Source organism: Xyrauchen texanus, chromosome 26 (assembly GCF_025860055.1).
Source record: "Xyrauchen texanus isolate HMW12.3.18 chromosome 26, RBS_HiC_50CHRs, whole genome shotgun sequence".
NCBI classification, from domain to species: domain Eukaryota; kingdom Metazoa; phylum Chordata; class Actinopteri; order Cypriniformes; family Catostomidae; genus Xyrauchen; species Xyrauchen texanus.
The window spans coordinates 6,611,139-6,626,663 of NC_068301.1; the positions used below are offsets into that span (position 1 = coordinate 6,611,139).

Below are 15,525 nucleotides of genomic sequence, written 5' to 3' on the forward strand. Positions count from 1 at the left end.
CTAGTAGAAGCCATATAATTAGTAATTTCTTTGCCCTTCAGGGGGCAAAAAAAATCAACATTTTTCACATTTTGAAACGTGTCATGCTACTCCTGAAAGAAAGCTTTCCACTGTGGACAGGCCAATAACAACTGGCAATTTAGTCATGCACAATCTCTAATCCTTGTGGTTGGTTCAACAAAAATGACAAAGTTAATAAATAAATGTATTGATCATTTTAAATGTTTTAAAATACATTTTTAATTGGGGGTGGGGGCGTGGTATCGGTTCTGATTCAAGACATGTTCTGGAGTAACTGGAGTAACATAATCCATTGTTGATAATTTTCACTAGTCGTGAGTTGAAGTATTTTATTTACAGTTTTAAGATTAGAGCATCTCTGTGAATGTACCGTTTGATCAAACTGCATCGACTAGGTGCATTTTCAAAAATAGAATTATGTTCCGTTCTATTTTGTAATTTGCTCTAAGCCAGGTTTGCTCATTTTCTTTTCATTTGAACAGTCTGTGCCTCTCCCTTTCGCATGTTCTCTCCTTTTGCTGCCCTCATTTCACTTCAGTCACATTATCTAACACAACTCAGCCTTTATACAATCTCAATAAACACACTTTTAGTGAATAATATTTCATCCAGCCACTAGAGGGCAGTTTTGTATATATTATTTCACACCATTTTTCTCTGTTTGCGTGTTCAAGCTCAAGCAAAAGCGAGACATCTGCACTTAGTCATCTTAAGAAAAAAAATCCTTTTGGCTGCAAATGCCCTTATGTGCTTCATGAGCAAATAAATCATCTCCTCCACAGAAGACAGTCTTACGGTTTTGGAACAGCATGAAGGTGATTGAATGGTGACAGAGTTTTTAATTTGTGAGTGATCTATCCTTTTAAGGACTTCAAACATTCTACAGAGTGTACATATTATAACATTAATAAAACAAAACATGAATTACCCAATGAATTGTTATTCATTAGAACACAAGCATCCACGAAGGGCAAAGGTCACAGTTTGGATCACTCTGTTTATTCCAAAAATGTGTCTATATATTGAATGAAAGAGGGTGACAGCCCTCCTACATAACCCCACATCTTTATTTGTATAATAATAATGATATAATCTGAATAATTTTTCCTTATTTTCTTCATTGTGGGTGTGATTCATCAAGCACTGGTATATAAATCTCTGAAAATTAATGAGGAAATTAAAAAAATCTGCTTTGATTTAAAAAATGATTGGATAACAAATAGCCTCATACATTTTCTGTCTCTCTTTGACACACACACACACACACACACGCTATAATACTGGAGATCCTATACGGGGTTGGTATGTTTACAGTTTTTTCTCTTTTGTATATATAAAATGATATTTGCATTTCACAAGCACCTAGAAAGCAGCTTCTAGTGCACTCCAACAATACCATTCATGATAGAGGCTCATTTAGTTCTGAGTAATGAACATCATTAATTGTCCTCTAACATAATCAAACAAACACCCCTTCAGGTGCACAAAGGGTTATCTGTTTTGTTGTTGTTCTGGGAATGAGAAGTGTTTCTCTGTGTACTTACGTTGTGCAACCTGCATCAAATTACAAATATAGATAGGCAGCTTACTGTTAAAGTCAACATGAAATCGAAATTTACGCTATTTACTTTCTTAATAAACATTCCTGGTCTTTTTGTGCGTGATTCGTCAGTGCATGTTGTTAATGCATGTCTTCGTATTCTTTCATCAAAATGTAATAACTTTCTTTGCCTCTGAAACGACTTTTCTTTTTGGCTGATGTCACCTACAATAGGCCAAATGGGCAGGGCAAATAATGGTCACCAATAGCTGAATAGCTATTTAGGCAGTTTAGGCTACTGTTGTTAGTAATGCAGCCTATCTAAAATCTTTTAATAGTTAATGCAATAATGGTAAATGGTTTGCACTTATAGCGCCTTTTTAACCTTAGTGGTATTCAAAGTGCTTTACACTGCATCTTATTCACCCATACACACACACACATTCACAAACCAATGATGGCAGAGCTGCCATGCAAGGCGCTAGCCTGCCATTGGGAGCAACTTGGGGTTCAGTGTCTTGCCCAAGGTCACTTCGGCATGTGGAGTCATGTGGGCCAGGAATCGAACCACCAACCCTGTGATTAGTGGACAACCCGCTCTACCACCTGAGCTGCAGCCACCCGGTTAATTTAATACTGGTTTATGTCATAAAAGGTACATCAATAATATCAATGAACTATTGATTTGAAAAGCATTAATAAGTCCTCCACAATTGACTGCAAACTCACATTCATGTCTGGCTCCATTCTGGTACGGAACGCTCACTTTTCACGATCCAATCAATTCCCGATAGATAAAGTCTAAAAGTCCCACCCTGCATTTTGTTCTGTTTCACCCTGAAATAAATTCACATTATGGAATTAAAATGGGTTGTGAATGCTGATTCATGTTGACTTTAATTTAACCTTTGACCTCTATACCTAAGTGCTTTAACTTAGTAAGACTTCTAGGTTGATAAATGATTGAAGACCATGTGAATTGCCTAAAAGATTTTGTTTCTCAAAGACATACTCAGAACAAACCATTCCTAACAACACCACCTCCCCACAAAAACACACAAAAATCTAAAATACTTTTGTCCCCAGAGACACTGACACGGGATAAAAGCAGATATTGTTTTAAAAAAACAAAAAGCATTATAATAAGTAAAATAAAAGATGAAACTAGAAAGGAAAAGCAACAAGTGCCATTCAGGAATAAAACCAGATTCTAAAGCACTGTTTTTTATTACTCTCCCCTTCTTATTTTAGTCATATCAGTTCTATGTGTGCACATTTTTCAGTACGGACACTATGGTCCTTCCAGGAGTGTAGTCCCCCATCATAAATCATGGAGAAGAAAGAGTGATCTGCCTCTCTCCTCTAAAATCTATGTAAAATTGATAGTCATCCATTTAGTTTCCCTCACTTTTTCCTTTTATAACATGTTGCATAGCATACTTTCGTGGGATATGCATTACATAGTTTCAACAATCTGCCAAACCTCACTGGCTTTCCCGTGCTATTGCATGACGTGGTTTTAAATCAGACACTTGGAAGAGTAGTGGTTGGCTGTATCATCTCCAATCTGATTTCAATAATGTAATTTTGCATCAGTTTGAAGTACCTCGACTACAAAGAAGCCCACTTTTTGCAGTATCCAAGAGGTCACTGTAGGTGTGGACAGCTCTTAATGAGTCTCTGCTTGGGCTATGTCTGTTTGACCTCCAGCAATGCGTGCATTTCACATTTATATAATCTCTCAACAAAGACTTCCTTACCACTGTAACTTCCCTTGGTCTTAGTCCTGCTTGGAGAGAAGATTGGTAGAAGGAGTTTTAGTGGGCGGTACTGGCCTCGGAGGGGGCGTAGGTTTAGGCCTACGTGGGCTGACCGACCCCCCGCCCTCACTGTCAGTGTTTGAGTTGGAGGCGGAATGGGGTGGGGGTAGATGAGGGAGAGAAGACGTGTCTGATGCCAATGGTGAGATCCGCGAACAAGAGGACGTGGAACGAAGGCTCTGGATTCGCCGACATTCCTGGCAAACTCGTACGTGTGTACAGCCACGTGGCGCCACAGGTGGGATCAAAGCAGGTGGGTTATTAGAGATGTTGGCACCCAGAGGGTCCTCCAGAAGTCGCTGAGGACCCGGGCCCAATTCCACAGCACCCCCACTTGGTCCTGGTACGGTTGCAGCTCCAGTTAATGGCTCTGTCCCGCTGTAGAGTTTGCCGTTGCTGAGACGCATCTCCCGGACAAGCCGAATGGGCCTGGGAACTCCCAAAGGGAGACGGGCTGAGTGACGCAGGACACCCTGAGACGAGAAGGGGCGCCGACGCCGCAAGCGAGAGTTCTTTTTACAGGAGATAACGTTTCTGAACTCAGTCATCATCTCTTGACATACTGACACCTTAGTGAGGAAAAAAGAGATAAAGGAAACTAAATATAAAGAAGGAAAAGACTAAATGAAATGATGGGACAGGAATGATGTAAAAAACATTGTTACAAATACTATTACCCAAACTTAGTACTTAGTACCATTCATATCTAGGCATCAGAATATCACTGAAGGATTTTATTTTTCTCCTCCCTTTTGATAATTTTGGGTATACTATATGCCTTTTTATAATACATTCATACAAGCAGTGTGAGACATTTGAATCTGTGTGTGTCCTGTGTGCCTTGTTGATAAAAGGAAGGCCATGCCTAGGGTATAATGTCCCATGTTTCTAACTCTTTCTAACATCGTTTATTCCTTTAATTCACTCTTTATTATGTAATACTTTAATAGAAAGATTCTACGATTCTTTTTACGACACAAAAATGAAAATTCTCCCATCCCGGGTGTGTGAGACTTTCTTTCTTAAGCAGAACACAAATGAAGATTTTTAGAAGAATATCTTTTGGTCCATAAATTGTATATTAATGGATGCCAAAATTTTGAAGCTTCAAGTCAGCATAAAGTAATCCATATGATCCAGTGGTTAAATCAATGTCTTCAAAAGCAATTTGATTGGTGTGGGTGAGAAACAGATCAATATTTAAATTACATTTTTACTATAAATTCTACTCCCTGCTCAGTCAATCTCCACTTTAACTTTCACATTCTTCTTCTTGTGTTTTTGGTGATTCCTCATGTATACGTCCCCTACTGGGCAGGGAGAAGAATTTATGGCAAAAATGTACTTACAAATTGACCAGTTTCTCATCTACACCTATCATATCGCTTCTGAAGACACGGATTTAACCAATGGAGACATTTTGATTACATTTATGCTGCCTTTATTTGCTTTATGTAGTGTAAAAACTTTGATCAATTCGCTTGCATTGTGAGGACCTACAGAGCTGAGATATTCTTATAAAAAATCTTAATTTGGGTTCTGCAGAAGAAATAAAGTCACACACATCTGGGATGGTGTATGAGTGAGTAAATTATGAGAGAATTTTCATTTTTGGGTGAAATTCCTTTAAAGTACTACCTATTTTCAGCAGGGGGCAGTAAGCGAAACTCCAGCTGTATGATGTGATTAATTCGATTAACTGGAATATCACTTTAATAATTTGAATCGATTGACAGCCCTAATATACTTTCTGGATGTGAAATACTTGTTATGCCAGGTGTAAAGGGGGCCAACTGCAACATCTTAATGGCAAGTTTTGCACGAGCAAGCATCGCTCCAAAAATGTTTTTATCCTCGACTTTAAATGAACATTTTATACAATTAAATGAATACTTCAATACTTCACATGCAATAAATTGTGTGAAATCTATAATCCACATATATCACAAACACAGACGACGTGACTGGTTGGCATTGTGACCTACTCTTGCGTGTCTGTGTTTTCGGGCGGGGCAGGTATGAGGGCGTACCTCGTCTGTCTCTGCCGACCGGCGTGTGGACCACATAAACTCCATAATCGCTACAAAAACAGCTATTATGAGCCCACATATCAGCACCACGAATATTCCGCCGATATTCTCCATACCTAGACCTGAAAAAAAGCACAACAATGTGAGTAAATACACATAAACTGGTTTACACACACAATCTGTAAAGCAGATTAGAGGTCTGCATTCCCGCAGGATTCCTGCAGAATCCAATTAGAATTCCTGAGTCATAGGCAGGAGTAAGCAGTATTCTTAAAAATTCTCAGAGGTAGTGTGAAGTCTGAGAACAGCCTATGAATAAAATGTTTTGTTATTTTTTTATTGATGCATATGAAGTACAGTTTCCAATTCCGACACATTTCTGCGAAGCTTGTTTCAATGATTAAATAAAAAACATGCCATTATGCAAAAATGACCCATGAGCAGTTCCCTGTAGTGTTTGGAAGTGCGGCACGTTTCCGCAAATCAGTTCTTTCAATCTGCTGATTTCAATGAATCGGTTAAAAAACAAAACAATGCAGTGATTATTTTATGCCACGATGCACCACATTTTTCTCCACCTAAAACAGAGTTTTGAAAATTCGCCCCATAATGGTATACTTTGGAAAAACTGAAAATGGAGGTTTCAAGATTAAATGGATTAATCTGGACGTGGTCTAACACCTCCTTTTGTGTTCCACGGAGTAAAGGAATATGGATTTTGAATGACATGAGTGAAAGTAAATGATGACAGAATTGTCCTTTTGGGTTGCACTATTGCTTTACATTCTCCCAGAGCTGACAGGTGTGGAACTCACGGGAACAGGCTGGAGAAATCAGTCCCGTCCCGTGCCGACCTCCATGGTTGACAGTGGCTCAGAATTACAGACAAGGATTTTCGGTCATTCTCAGCTGACCAGCATTCTTGATTGTCTTGCTTCCAAGTGCTCCGATTCATTTCTTCACTTACAGTGAATCTCACAGATGGTGTGTGTGTGTGTGTGTGTGTGTGTGTGTGTGTGTGTGTGTGTGTGTGTGTGAGAAGAGTTAGGGGAACTGAATCAGCACTGCTAAACACAGTCACAAAAACAAAGCTCATATCATCTGACATTTTCTTGTAGACCTGTAAATAACTCTGTAAGAGACTGTAAATGTCATTTTTCTGGTGGAAATACTAGCATGCAAACCACAACAGAGAAATTAAAATAAACTGCACACACACACACACACACACACACACACACACACACACACACACACACACACACACACACACACGCATGCTGGCACACCACATAGCTGCCATTTTCTCTCATCCCCCTGGGCTAAGGGGAGTATAGTATACAAGGAAATGTAAATATCACCAGAGACACAAAGACAAATGCAAAATATTAGCCTACCAGAACTGTGAAACTGAAGGATGTAGTGTAGATAAAGACAGGAAATCACAAACCCACATTGCCAATTTTTTGCATAATACTTTATTTTTTTATCTATGTATGTCCAGGTTTATTTGTTTATTCCGATGATAAAATATGAATATAAAAAGGAATACATACAGTACATTATGACCTACATGGATACCCGACAGCATCTAGGCTAGATTACACAAACACGCACATTTCGGTATTCATATCTGTTGGGACTTAATCCCAACCCTTCTCCTAACCCTAACCCCAAGATCCAACTTTTGGTATTGATAGGGTGCGTTCACACAGGAAGCATTCTTATGTTCAAGTATTATGTTTTAACTTGACACGCAACGCCTTGCATATGGCATGATATGCTGTAGCCCCTTTCACACATGCAACAAGGTAAATTACAGGAAAATTGTTGGGTTGCCTTTACTGGTAAATGTACCACATGTGCTGTTCACACATATCGTCAATATGGAAATGTATGATACAACTTCTCATTAAGGGAAATAGCCAGAGCAAAATTTACCATTATTTTCATAAAATGCAGTAAAGTTTCTGGAAAGTGTGAAAGGGGCTACTGAGAAGCAATGACATCCTTCTGATGCATGTGCAAATAGGCCAACAACTGACGCAAATGAAACACAACAACGCCTGTGTGAACATCTGATAGGGCCTAGTCTATGTATCCAGATATTTAAAAAATGCTCACATATGTAAATGCTCACATAACCTTGCCCGGCCAGGAGTTGGCGACATTGTGCCATAAAGCTTTTATGTAAAAAAACACAGAACAAGAGACTAAATCATTATCATATTTCACAGTAAAGGCCCATTCAACATAATTACGATATTTCTGTGAATTTATGGGGAATGCGTATTCTTCTGAGGACTTTTCAGAAATGTTATCCCTTTGAGATCAGAAAAACCTGTTCACACTCTTGCAAACAAACAGACTCATACCTGAGCTAATAAAGGTCATTTAATTGAATGCATCAGGATATAATAGTAAAAGACTAGTATGTTATGGTACATGATATTGAGCATAATAGTGATGGGTTTCGTTCACCTTTAGCTCGATGGTCCTCCTCTTTAGGACACTTCCCTCCCTCCCACCATCGGCGTTTCAGGATTTCTAATCTGTTGTTCTCTTGCAGTTGCAGCACACCTAACGAAATCTCATCTCTGAATGGAGAGCCTGAAACAAAGTTAATGAGAGTTACAGTAGAGAGGGGCAGACAGGGTAAAGCTAGCAAAGCTAAGGCAATACCACAGAGCTGTTCAGCTATGATGTGAAATGTAGGCGAATCCCAATTAAAATGGGGGTTTTCAATTTATGAGTAAAATAAGGTATGTTGTAAACATTATTTGAAGATCCTTGGATGTTTTGTTTTTGAGGCCGCCGTGCTTTTAAAAAAGGGGTCTTCAAAAAGGACTACAACTACCACAAACATGTAAACCTGCCTGATGAAACAGAAAACCATTGTAGTCCTTATCTAGCAACATACTTTTTAAAACAACACAGCAGCTTAAAAATATACGTTAGGGGAACGCCGGTGTGTAATTTAAGTTGTAGAATAAAACGTCCAAGTATCTTCAAGTAATAGGTTCCACAGCCCTTATTTTATTCTAAAACTGCCATTATTAAAAAAAGCCTTTTTTATTGACAGGGACTTGAGTCACTCAATGACTCAAACCTGTGTCGCCCCCATTAGCACCATGGCTCAATGTGTGAAAACACTTGGTCAGAAGACATTCGCTAACTGCTAGGTCACAGCGCTAACTGCTTTAATCAACTTACAAGGATTTGCAAATTACTTGAATTAGCTAGTGTGTCAAAATTTATCTAAAAGTCATGATAAGTTAATTTCAAATGATTTGACTTGTTAAAAATAACATCATCCTTCATTAAACATCAGAACATCACAGCTAATCATGTCATGCTAATAATGATGTGACAAAAGATGCATTCATCAAATTAATAGATACTCATTTAAATAAGAGACTGCAGCTGTGAGGTGATACGAAACAGCTGCCACCGAATATTACTTTATTTTTCTCTCATAGGCTGTGAAAGATTCTTTTTTATTCCCCTTTTCTCCCAATTTGGAATGCCCAATTCCCACTACTTAGTAGGTCCATGTGGTGGCGCGGTTACTCACCTCAATCCGGGTGGTGGAGGACAAGTCTCAGTTGCCTCCGCTTCTGAGACCGTCAATCCGCGCATCTTATCACGTGGCTCGCTGTGCGTGACACCGTGGAGACTCACAGCATGTGGAGGCTCATTCTACTCTCCGTGATCCACTCACAACTTACCATGCACCCCACTATGAAAATATCTAGCAATTTCTCACATTAAATAATAAAATAATAATTTTGGTCTTTAATTTTGTGGCTATTGTGAATATTGCATTGCTTGGTTGCGATTACATTCTAAACTTGTTATCTGAGGTTATTAATTAACCTGATATTTTTATTTCTTTCACCTTTTGCCATTGAAATCTCCTAAAGAGATTCAATATATATAAAAAAAACAAGAATTAAATAACTCTATAAACTATTGGTAAGATTTTAGAAAGACACCATTAAAGGGATAGTTCCCCAAAAATTTTAATTCTCTCATCATTTACTCACCCCCATGCCATCCCAGATGTGTATGACTTTCTTTCTTCTGCTAAACACAATGAATATTTTTAGAAGAAGATATAGTTCTGTCAGGTCCTAATAATGGAAGTAAATGGGTGCCAGTACTTTGATGGTTCAAAAGTCATATTTAGGCAGCATAAAAGTAATCCACATGACTCTATCGAGCAATGGATGTCTTCTGAAGCTAATCTATATGTCTGTGTAAAAAATAAATCGATAATTAAAACGTTATTAACTTTTAAAAAGCACTTCCTGTCAGCAGCTGTGAATACCACACGAGAGTTCAGCCATTTCAAACAGCATCAGAGCCCTGGACGGAAGCGGCGATTTAATTTAATTTAATTAGCAACTTTTTTATTACATATACCTATTGATTAATTCCAGAAGGCATTCATTGATTGACTGGCGTCGCATGGATTACTTTTATGCTGCCTAAATGTAACTTTTGGACCATCAAAGTGCTGGCACCCATTTACTTCCACTATAAGGACCTGACAGCTATCTTGCCATCTTCTTAAAAATCTTCATTTGTGCTCTGCTGAGAAATCTGGGATGGCATCAGGGTAAGTGAATAATGAGAGAATTTTCATTTTTGGGTGAACTATTCATTTGAGGAGCCATTTCCACGACCCTTAAATATGACTTTTGTTGGTGTAACCTAATATTTGTTTAGATGTTATCACATTTAGATGTTAGCAAATTTTGTACGTTTTACAAAACTTCCTCCATTTTAACTTTTTCTCTGATCTTACCAATACCAAACGTGGCTGGGGAAATTACATTGCAGGAGAAAATGTAAACACAGGAAAATAATTGAGCCTTGTGATAAATAAGGCCACAACAACAGTATTTTGGAGCTGTACTGAAGTTGGACAAAAAAAGGTTTAGTGTCGCTCAGCTTAGAATGAATGTAGTTAAACATAATAGAACTATTAGCTTGCTTAGAAATCCTTTGAAATTTGAGCAGTACTCAAAATCACCACAGGACGCCAATAAAGCTTTTACAACCTATTTCACTCGCACAGTTGGAAGCAAGACCCCTTTTAGCATTGTGCAATAACCTTCTAAAATGTAATTTTGACAAGTCCATTGAACTCAAGTCTAGAAAACACTGCTGGATCACTCCAATGCATAAGCAATGGTGTAGATTTGGCTTGAACATCGGGGGGGGGTTACAGTGTAAAGAACTTGTTTTACAGTGTGTAACATGTTTCCATTAATCATTGAATAAATATTGGGCAGGTGGGGGGGGGTTACTTGCTTGTTTTGATCATTGGGTTGGCTTACCTCCCCCCATCCCCCCTAGAATCTGCGCCCCTGTGCACAAGTATCAATGGATTTCCCATTAATCTCACCTAGCCCAACTTTGTACCCTTGATCAACACTACAGGCTTTCTCTCTCAGCATTCCACATTGCCACACCCACAAGACACTAAAAAAAAACCTCAATACAAAACACATACATCATACATTGTTCCCTTTTTCATCTCCCTTTCCCTCCTTCTACATTATATTTCTGTCTGTCAAGAAGTAATCGCTGTAAATGCCAAATGTCAAAGACAAAGTCAGAATTGCTATTTATCAAGCGATGTGGAAAGCACCAAGCTATCAATCTGGAAGAAATATTAGATATAAATGTGCAATATCAGATAAAGGGGTGCTATCACTGTAACAAGGGTTTGGGTTTCACTCTTAAACACTATCTTTTTTATATAGATTTGGACCTTTTTCTTCCTATGGGAAATCCAGAGAACAGGAATCAGTTTTTTTGACCAATGGAAGACAGGTTGATTATTTAGGCAACCTATTTCACATTATTTTGCAATTCCGTTGGTGACTGTAATGGTGCAGAAATGACACACTTTAGTTTTAAAAGAAAATGTGTTCAATGCAAGTTAAGCTCAATCGACAGTATTTGTGACATAATGGTGATTTCCACAAAAATGTATTTTGACTTGTCCCTCAATTTCTTTAAAGCAAAAATCTGGGTTACAAGAGATTGGGGCCAATCCATAAATGTTAAAATACTCACTGTTTCAAAAGTATGGCCACAAGATATAAAATATATGCATATTAACATGATTTTAGTGTGATAAATCTGCTTACTAACCATTTCTGTGTAAAGATGTGTCCTAATTTACAACTTCGTTGCCATAACGGCATAACTGTGTAAAACCCCAAACCCTAAAATCACAGTAAAAATGACAATTTAAACAACTTTAAAGCTAAAATAATACACAAGTTTTAACAGAACAATTAATGTAAGTGCTCTTATAAAATAAGCTTCACATTTCTGCCTTGAAACCTTCCAAAAATTGCCCCATCCACTTCCATTGTAAGTGCCTCACTGTAACCTCGAATCGTACTTTTTAAAGAAAAGGAGGGACAGGTTGAATTTTTTTTTTTTTGGTATTAAGTACATGCCACAAATGCTGTCAATTGAGCTTAACTTGTATTGAAAAATTTGAATATTAATTTAACATCATAAAAAAATGTATACGCGTCTAGATGCTAAGTATATCTGTTCATTTAAAGAGGTTCAACTGAGAATTTGGCTTCTGTTAAAGGAATATTCCGGTTTAAATAAAAGTTAATTCGACAGTATGTTGATAACAACAGAAAATAATTTCAAATTATTCCTCCTTTATTTAAAAAAGTCCATAAGCATTAAAATATACATCGTTTCAAAAGTACAGTCACAAGACTTAAACATTATAAGTGTAAACATGAATTTAGTGTGATAAAATTGTTTACAGGGTTTACTGGCATAACTTTACCATGAGAAAGTTAGTAAGTGATTTTATTACACTAAACTATGCCCCTTTTCACAATATGTAATCTAAATCTTTGGTGTCCCCAGAATGTGTCTGAAGTTTCAGCTCAAAATACCCTACAGATAATTTATTATACCATGTTGAAAATGCCAGTTTTGGGGTGGGAATAAAACCAAGCTCTGTGTGTGTCTCAGCTCTGGGAGAGACTCTCAGAAGTAACAATGAACCAGGAAGTTTCCGAATGGTTATTTGATAAATGTATTTATTTGTAGAGTTTTTTTCAGCAGTTTTGCAATGATGGATGAGCAACACACACACAAATACTGTTGTTACAATGTTTGCTATGCGCTATAACGAAACAACACACACAAACAAACATGCGAACATGTTACGTGATGTTAACTTATTAACGCCAGTGTCCATCAACAGTCGCGGGCAGGGCCTGTACAAAGTGATGTCACTTTGTACAGAATCTGTGAACAGCTTGTTCTGAGACAGTGCTAATTATTAATGGGGATTAAAAAAAAAGAACTGGGTGGATTTGTATCATTGGTGGTTGTGTACACATACTGCCAACACACATTTATGTTCAAACACCATGTAAAAGTGAATTTTGCATAATAGGTCCCCTTTAACATGTATAAGGCCTGTTCACACCAAACCCGTTTTTTATTCGTTCCTATCAAGCTTATGTACAGAAACAATGGTTTCCGATGCCGCTAATCATACAGAGTGCGAAAAATCGTCCTCCAACAATCAACCAAAGTTTTTATTTATGGAGAGTGTTGATGAAAACTGAATGAACAATGAGATAAGAGATTTTTGTCAGTCGCTGCAGATGCTCAATCCGTTGTTGTGTTGGTGGCATAATCAACTTGCAAACACCGGCACTGGATATGCAGCTAATAATCTAATAAAGGATTGCAATCATTTACATAAAGGCAGTGAGCCAGTATTTTCTTTTATGCTATTTTTAATATATGCATCATATTTTATGCTAAACTGTTATTCTTAATGTGCATTATTCCATGTGTATTTATATCACTGTACCTTGTGTTATATTCTCCAGGCATTACAAAAAGAGAAGTTAAGATCTGGAGTTAATTTGGAAGATACTCATAGATAAATACATGTGCAAATATAAATAGGACATATTTATTCAATAGTGCTCTTTACTCGTCTCACACAGATTGCATACCCTTCAAAATGCATCAACACCATGGAAAGAACATAATGAAACAGTTATGCAGAATTGGGTAAATAAATGCTTTAGCAGTGTTCATGGATCCTTTTCACATGTCCGCGTGCACAAAGCGGAAGTCATTATAATTAGCTAAACTTGAATGTCGGTGAATGGGGGACCACAGCAAATTAAATGTATGCTTTCCCATTTGCTCCAACAGCAAAGGAAAAAATCAATGATTACGCTTTCACAGCTTTGCATAAGATAAAAACACAGCCTGGATAACAGCAGTCAGGAGAGAGAAACTTGCCAAATTTTCTGTCACTCCCTCATTACCTGTGTTAACTGATTAAAAAAAAAAAAAAAAACTTATTCCAGGGTACAAAGTACAACGTTATAAATTTACACTAAATATTAAAAAAAATTGGAAATATAAAAAAGTTTGCTACATTTACGTTGTTAAAGAAGGCGGAGATGGTGCGGGGAGGAGGAGACTGGTATAACAATATCTCCGCCTACTGTACAGGGGTAAAATAGCTTTTAATATATTTATGGACTCTGTGTGAACAGGCCTTCCATCAGAGGTTCGTCTTGCAAAACCGTCATTAATTGGGGTGTGAACAGGCCTTAATGTCAAAGTTTTTTGTCCATACTTTTGATACACATGTGCATTTTTATGTTTTGACTGGTCCCATTCACTTCCATTGTAAGTACCTTACACTCTTAGTGCAAATTAAGCTTTTTTTTAAACGAATAAGGAATGAGTCGAAATTATATTTTGTGGTAATCAACATTATGCTGCAAATGCTGTCAATTAGGCTTCACTTGTATTTAACCCGGAACATTCCTTTAATCTTTTATTCCCCAACCGTTCCTTCTCTCACTCATCACCCAACTCACCCAGAGGCATGCCAATGCCATAGCCCTTGGTGTCCAGCAGTCCTCCTATCTGTGTGAGGTTGCAGTTGAGGCGGCGGTAGTACTCATTCATGGTACTCTCAAGCAGGAAGGCGTACCTAGAATTTAAAATCCGTGCGATGCCCTCTTCTGTGCTCTTCACGAACACACTGGGTTGCTTGGAGTACATGTAATTCCACATGCGCTGGTACGTCTGGTAGCGCGAGTTCTAAGAGCAAGAGAGTGCGTTTTAAATGTGTGGAGTGGGGAAGTAGATTTTTATCAATGATGAAAGTTAATGGAAAAGAGGGAGACGGAGAGAACAGGTGGAACAGAGCAAAAGTATTGAGAAAAATCAGAGAGAAAATTAGTTTTGCAGTTACATGAGGGCAGGTGGATGAATAAAGAGACATTTTAGTGGCAGATATTGAATGCGAAATAATTTAAGGTTTACAGATAGCGAGAAAGTGTATGCATTTGTGCGAGTATGTCCAGGAATTGATAAGATGGAGAGAAATGAACGGGGAAAGAAAGATGGAGAGGTGAGAGAGAAATAAGACTTGATTCACAAATAATAATTACAGTACTAGCCAGGCGAGCACTGTATTGATATTCCTCTTCTTTTTATTTATTTTATTTCTCTACACTTTTCTGCAATTATTTCAGCCCTAGCCGCTTTACCGCATTCAAACTTTGTTCTGTACATTATTTCAGTTTTAGGTGTGCTATCTATTTTTGTAAACTTTATACTTAAAAAGAAACTTAAAGAATGTTGATCATTTTAAATGAGACTGACAAGACTGTAATATGAATTACAATTGGTCTTCTCTCTCACATCTATTTGCATAAAAAATTGTGATTGGTTGACTGAATAGAACCAACATAGTATCATGACAATGGCAAACCAGCTTTCATGCAGCATTTCACATACACAAACCAAAGCCTAAACCTAAGCTTTTCTATTCTTTTGCTATCTTGCAAACAATGATGTTTCCAGAAAATGTAGTATTTAGATACAATTTAGTTTAATATTGGAAGTAAACTTGGCCCCCAGTGTGAATATGGATGTGGCTATGAGTCATTAGGCCAACTGCTAGCTGCCGTAAACAGGAAGTGATGCATTATGACATCATAATGTACATGGTCACTCATGGCAAGCCTGTAAAAATTATATTTAACACACACTTACACATTTACATACA

General features: G+C 37.6%; 1 protein-coding gene across 1 annotated transcript in view; it reads right to left on the reverse strand.

Annotated features, from left to right (window-relative positions):
- Positions 1-848: 848 nt before the first annotated feature.
- LOC127619841 (glutamate receptor ionotropic, kainate 5-like) overlaps positions 849-15,525 on the reverse strand; it is a 118,200-nt gene continuing 103,523 nt past the window's right edge. The window contains 4 exon segments of the mRNA XM_052092857.1: positions 849-3,950; positions 5,412-5,533; positions 7,893-8,021; positions 14,327-14,552. Of these exon segments, the coding sequence (XP_051948817.1) occupies positions 3,342-3,950; positions 5,412-5,533; positions 7,893-8,021; positions 14,327-14,552 (1,086 nt within the window). The 3' untranslated portion in view covers positions 849-3,341.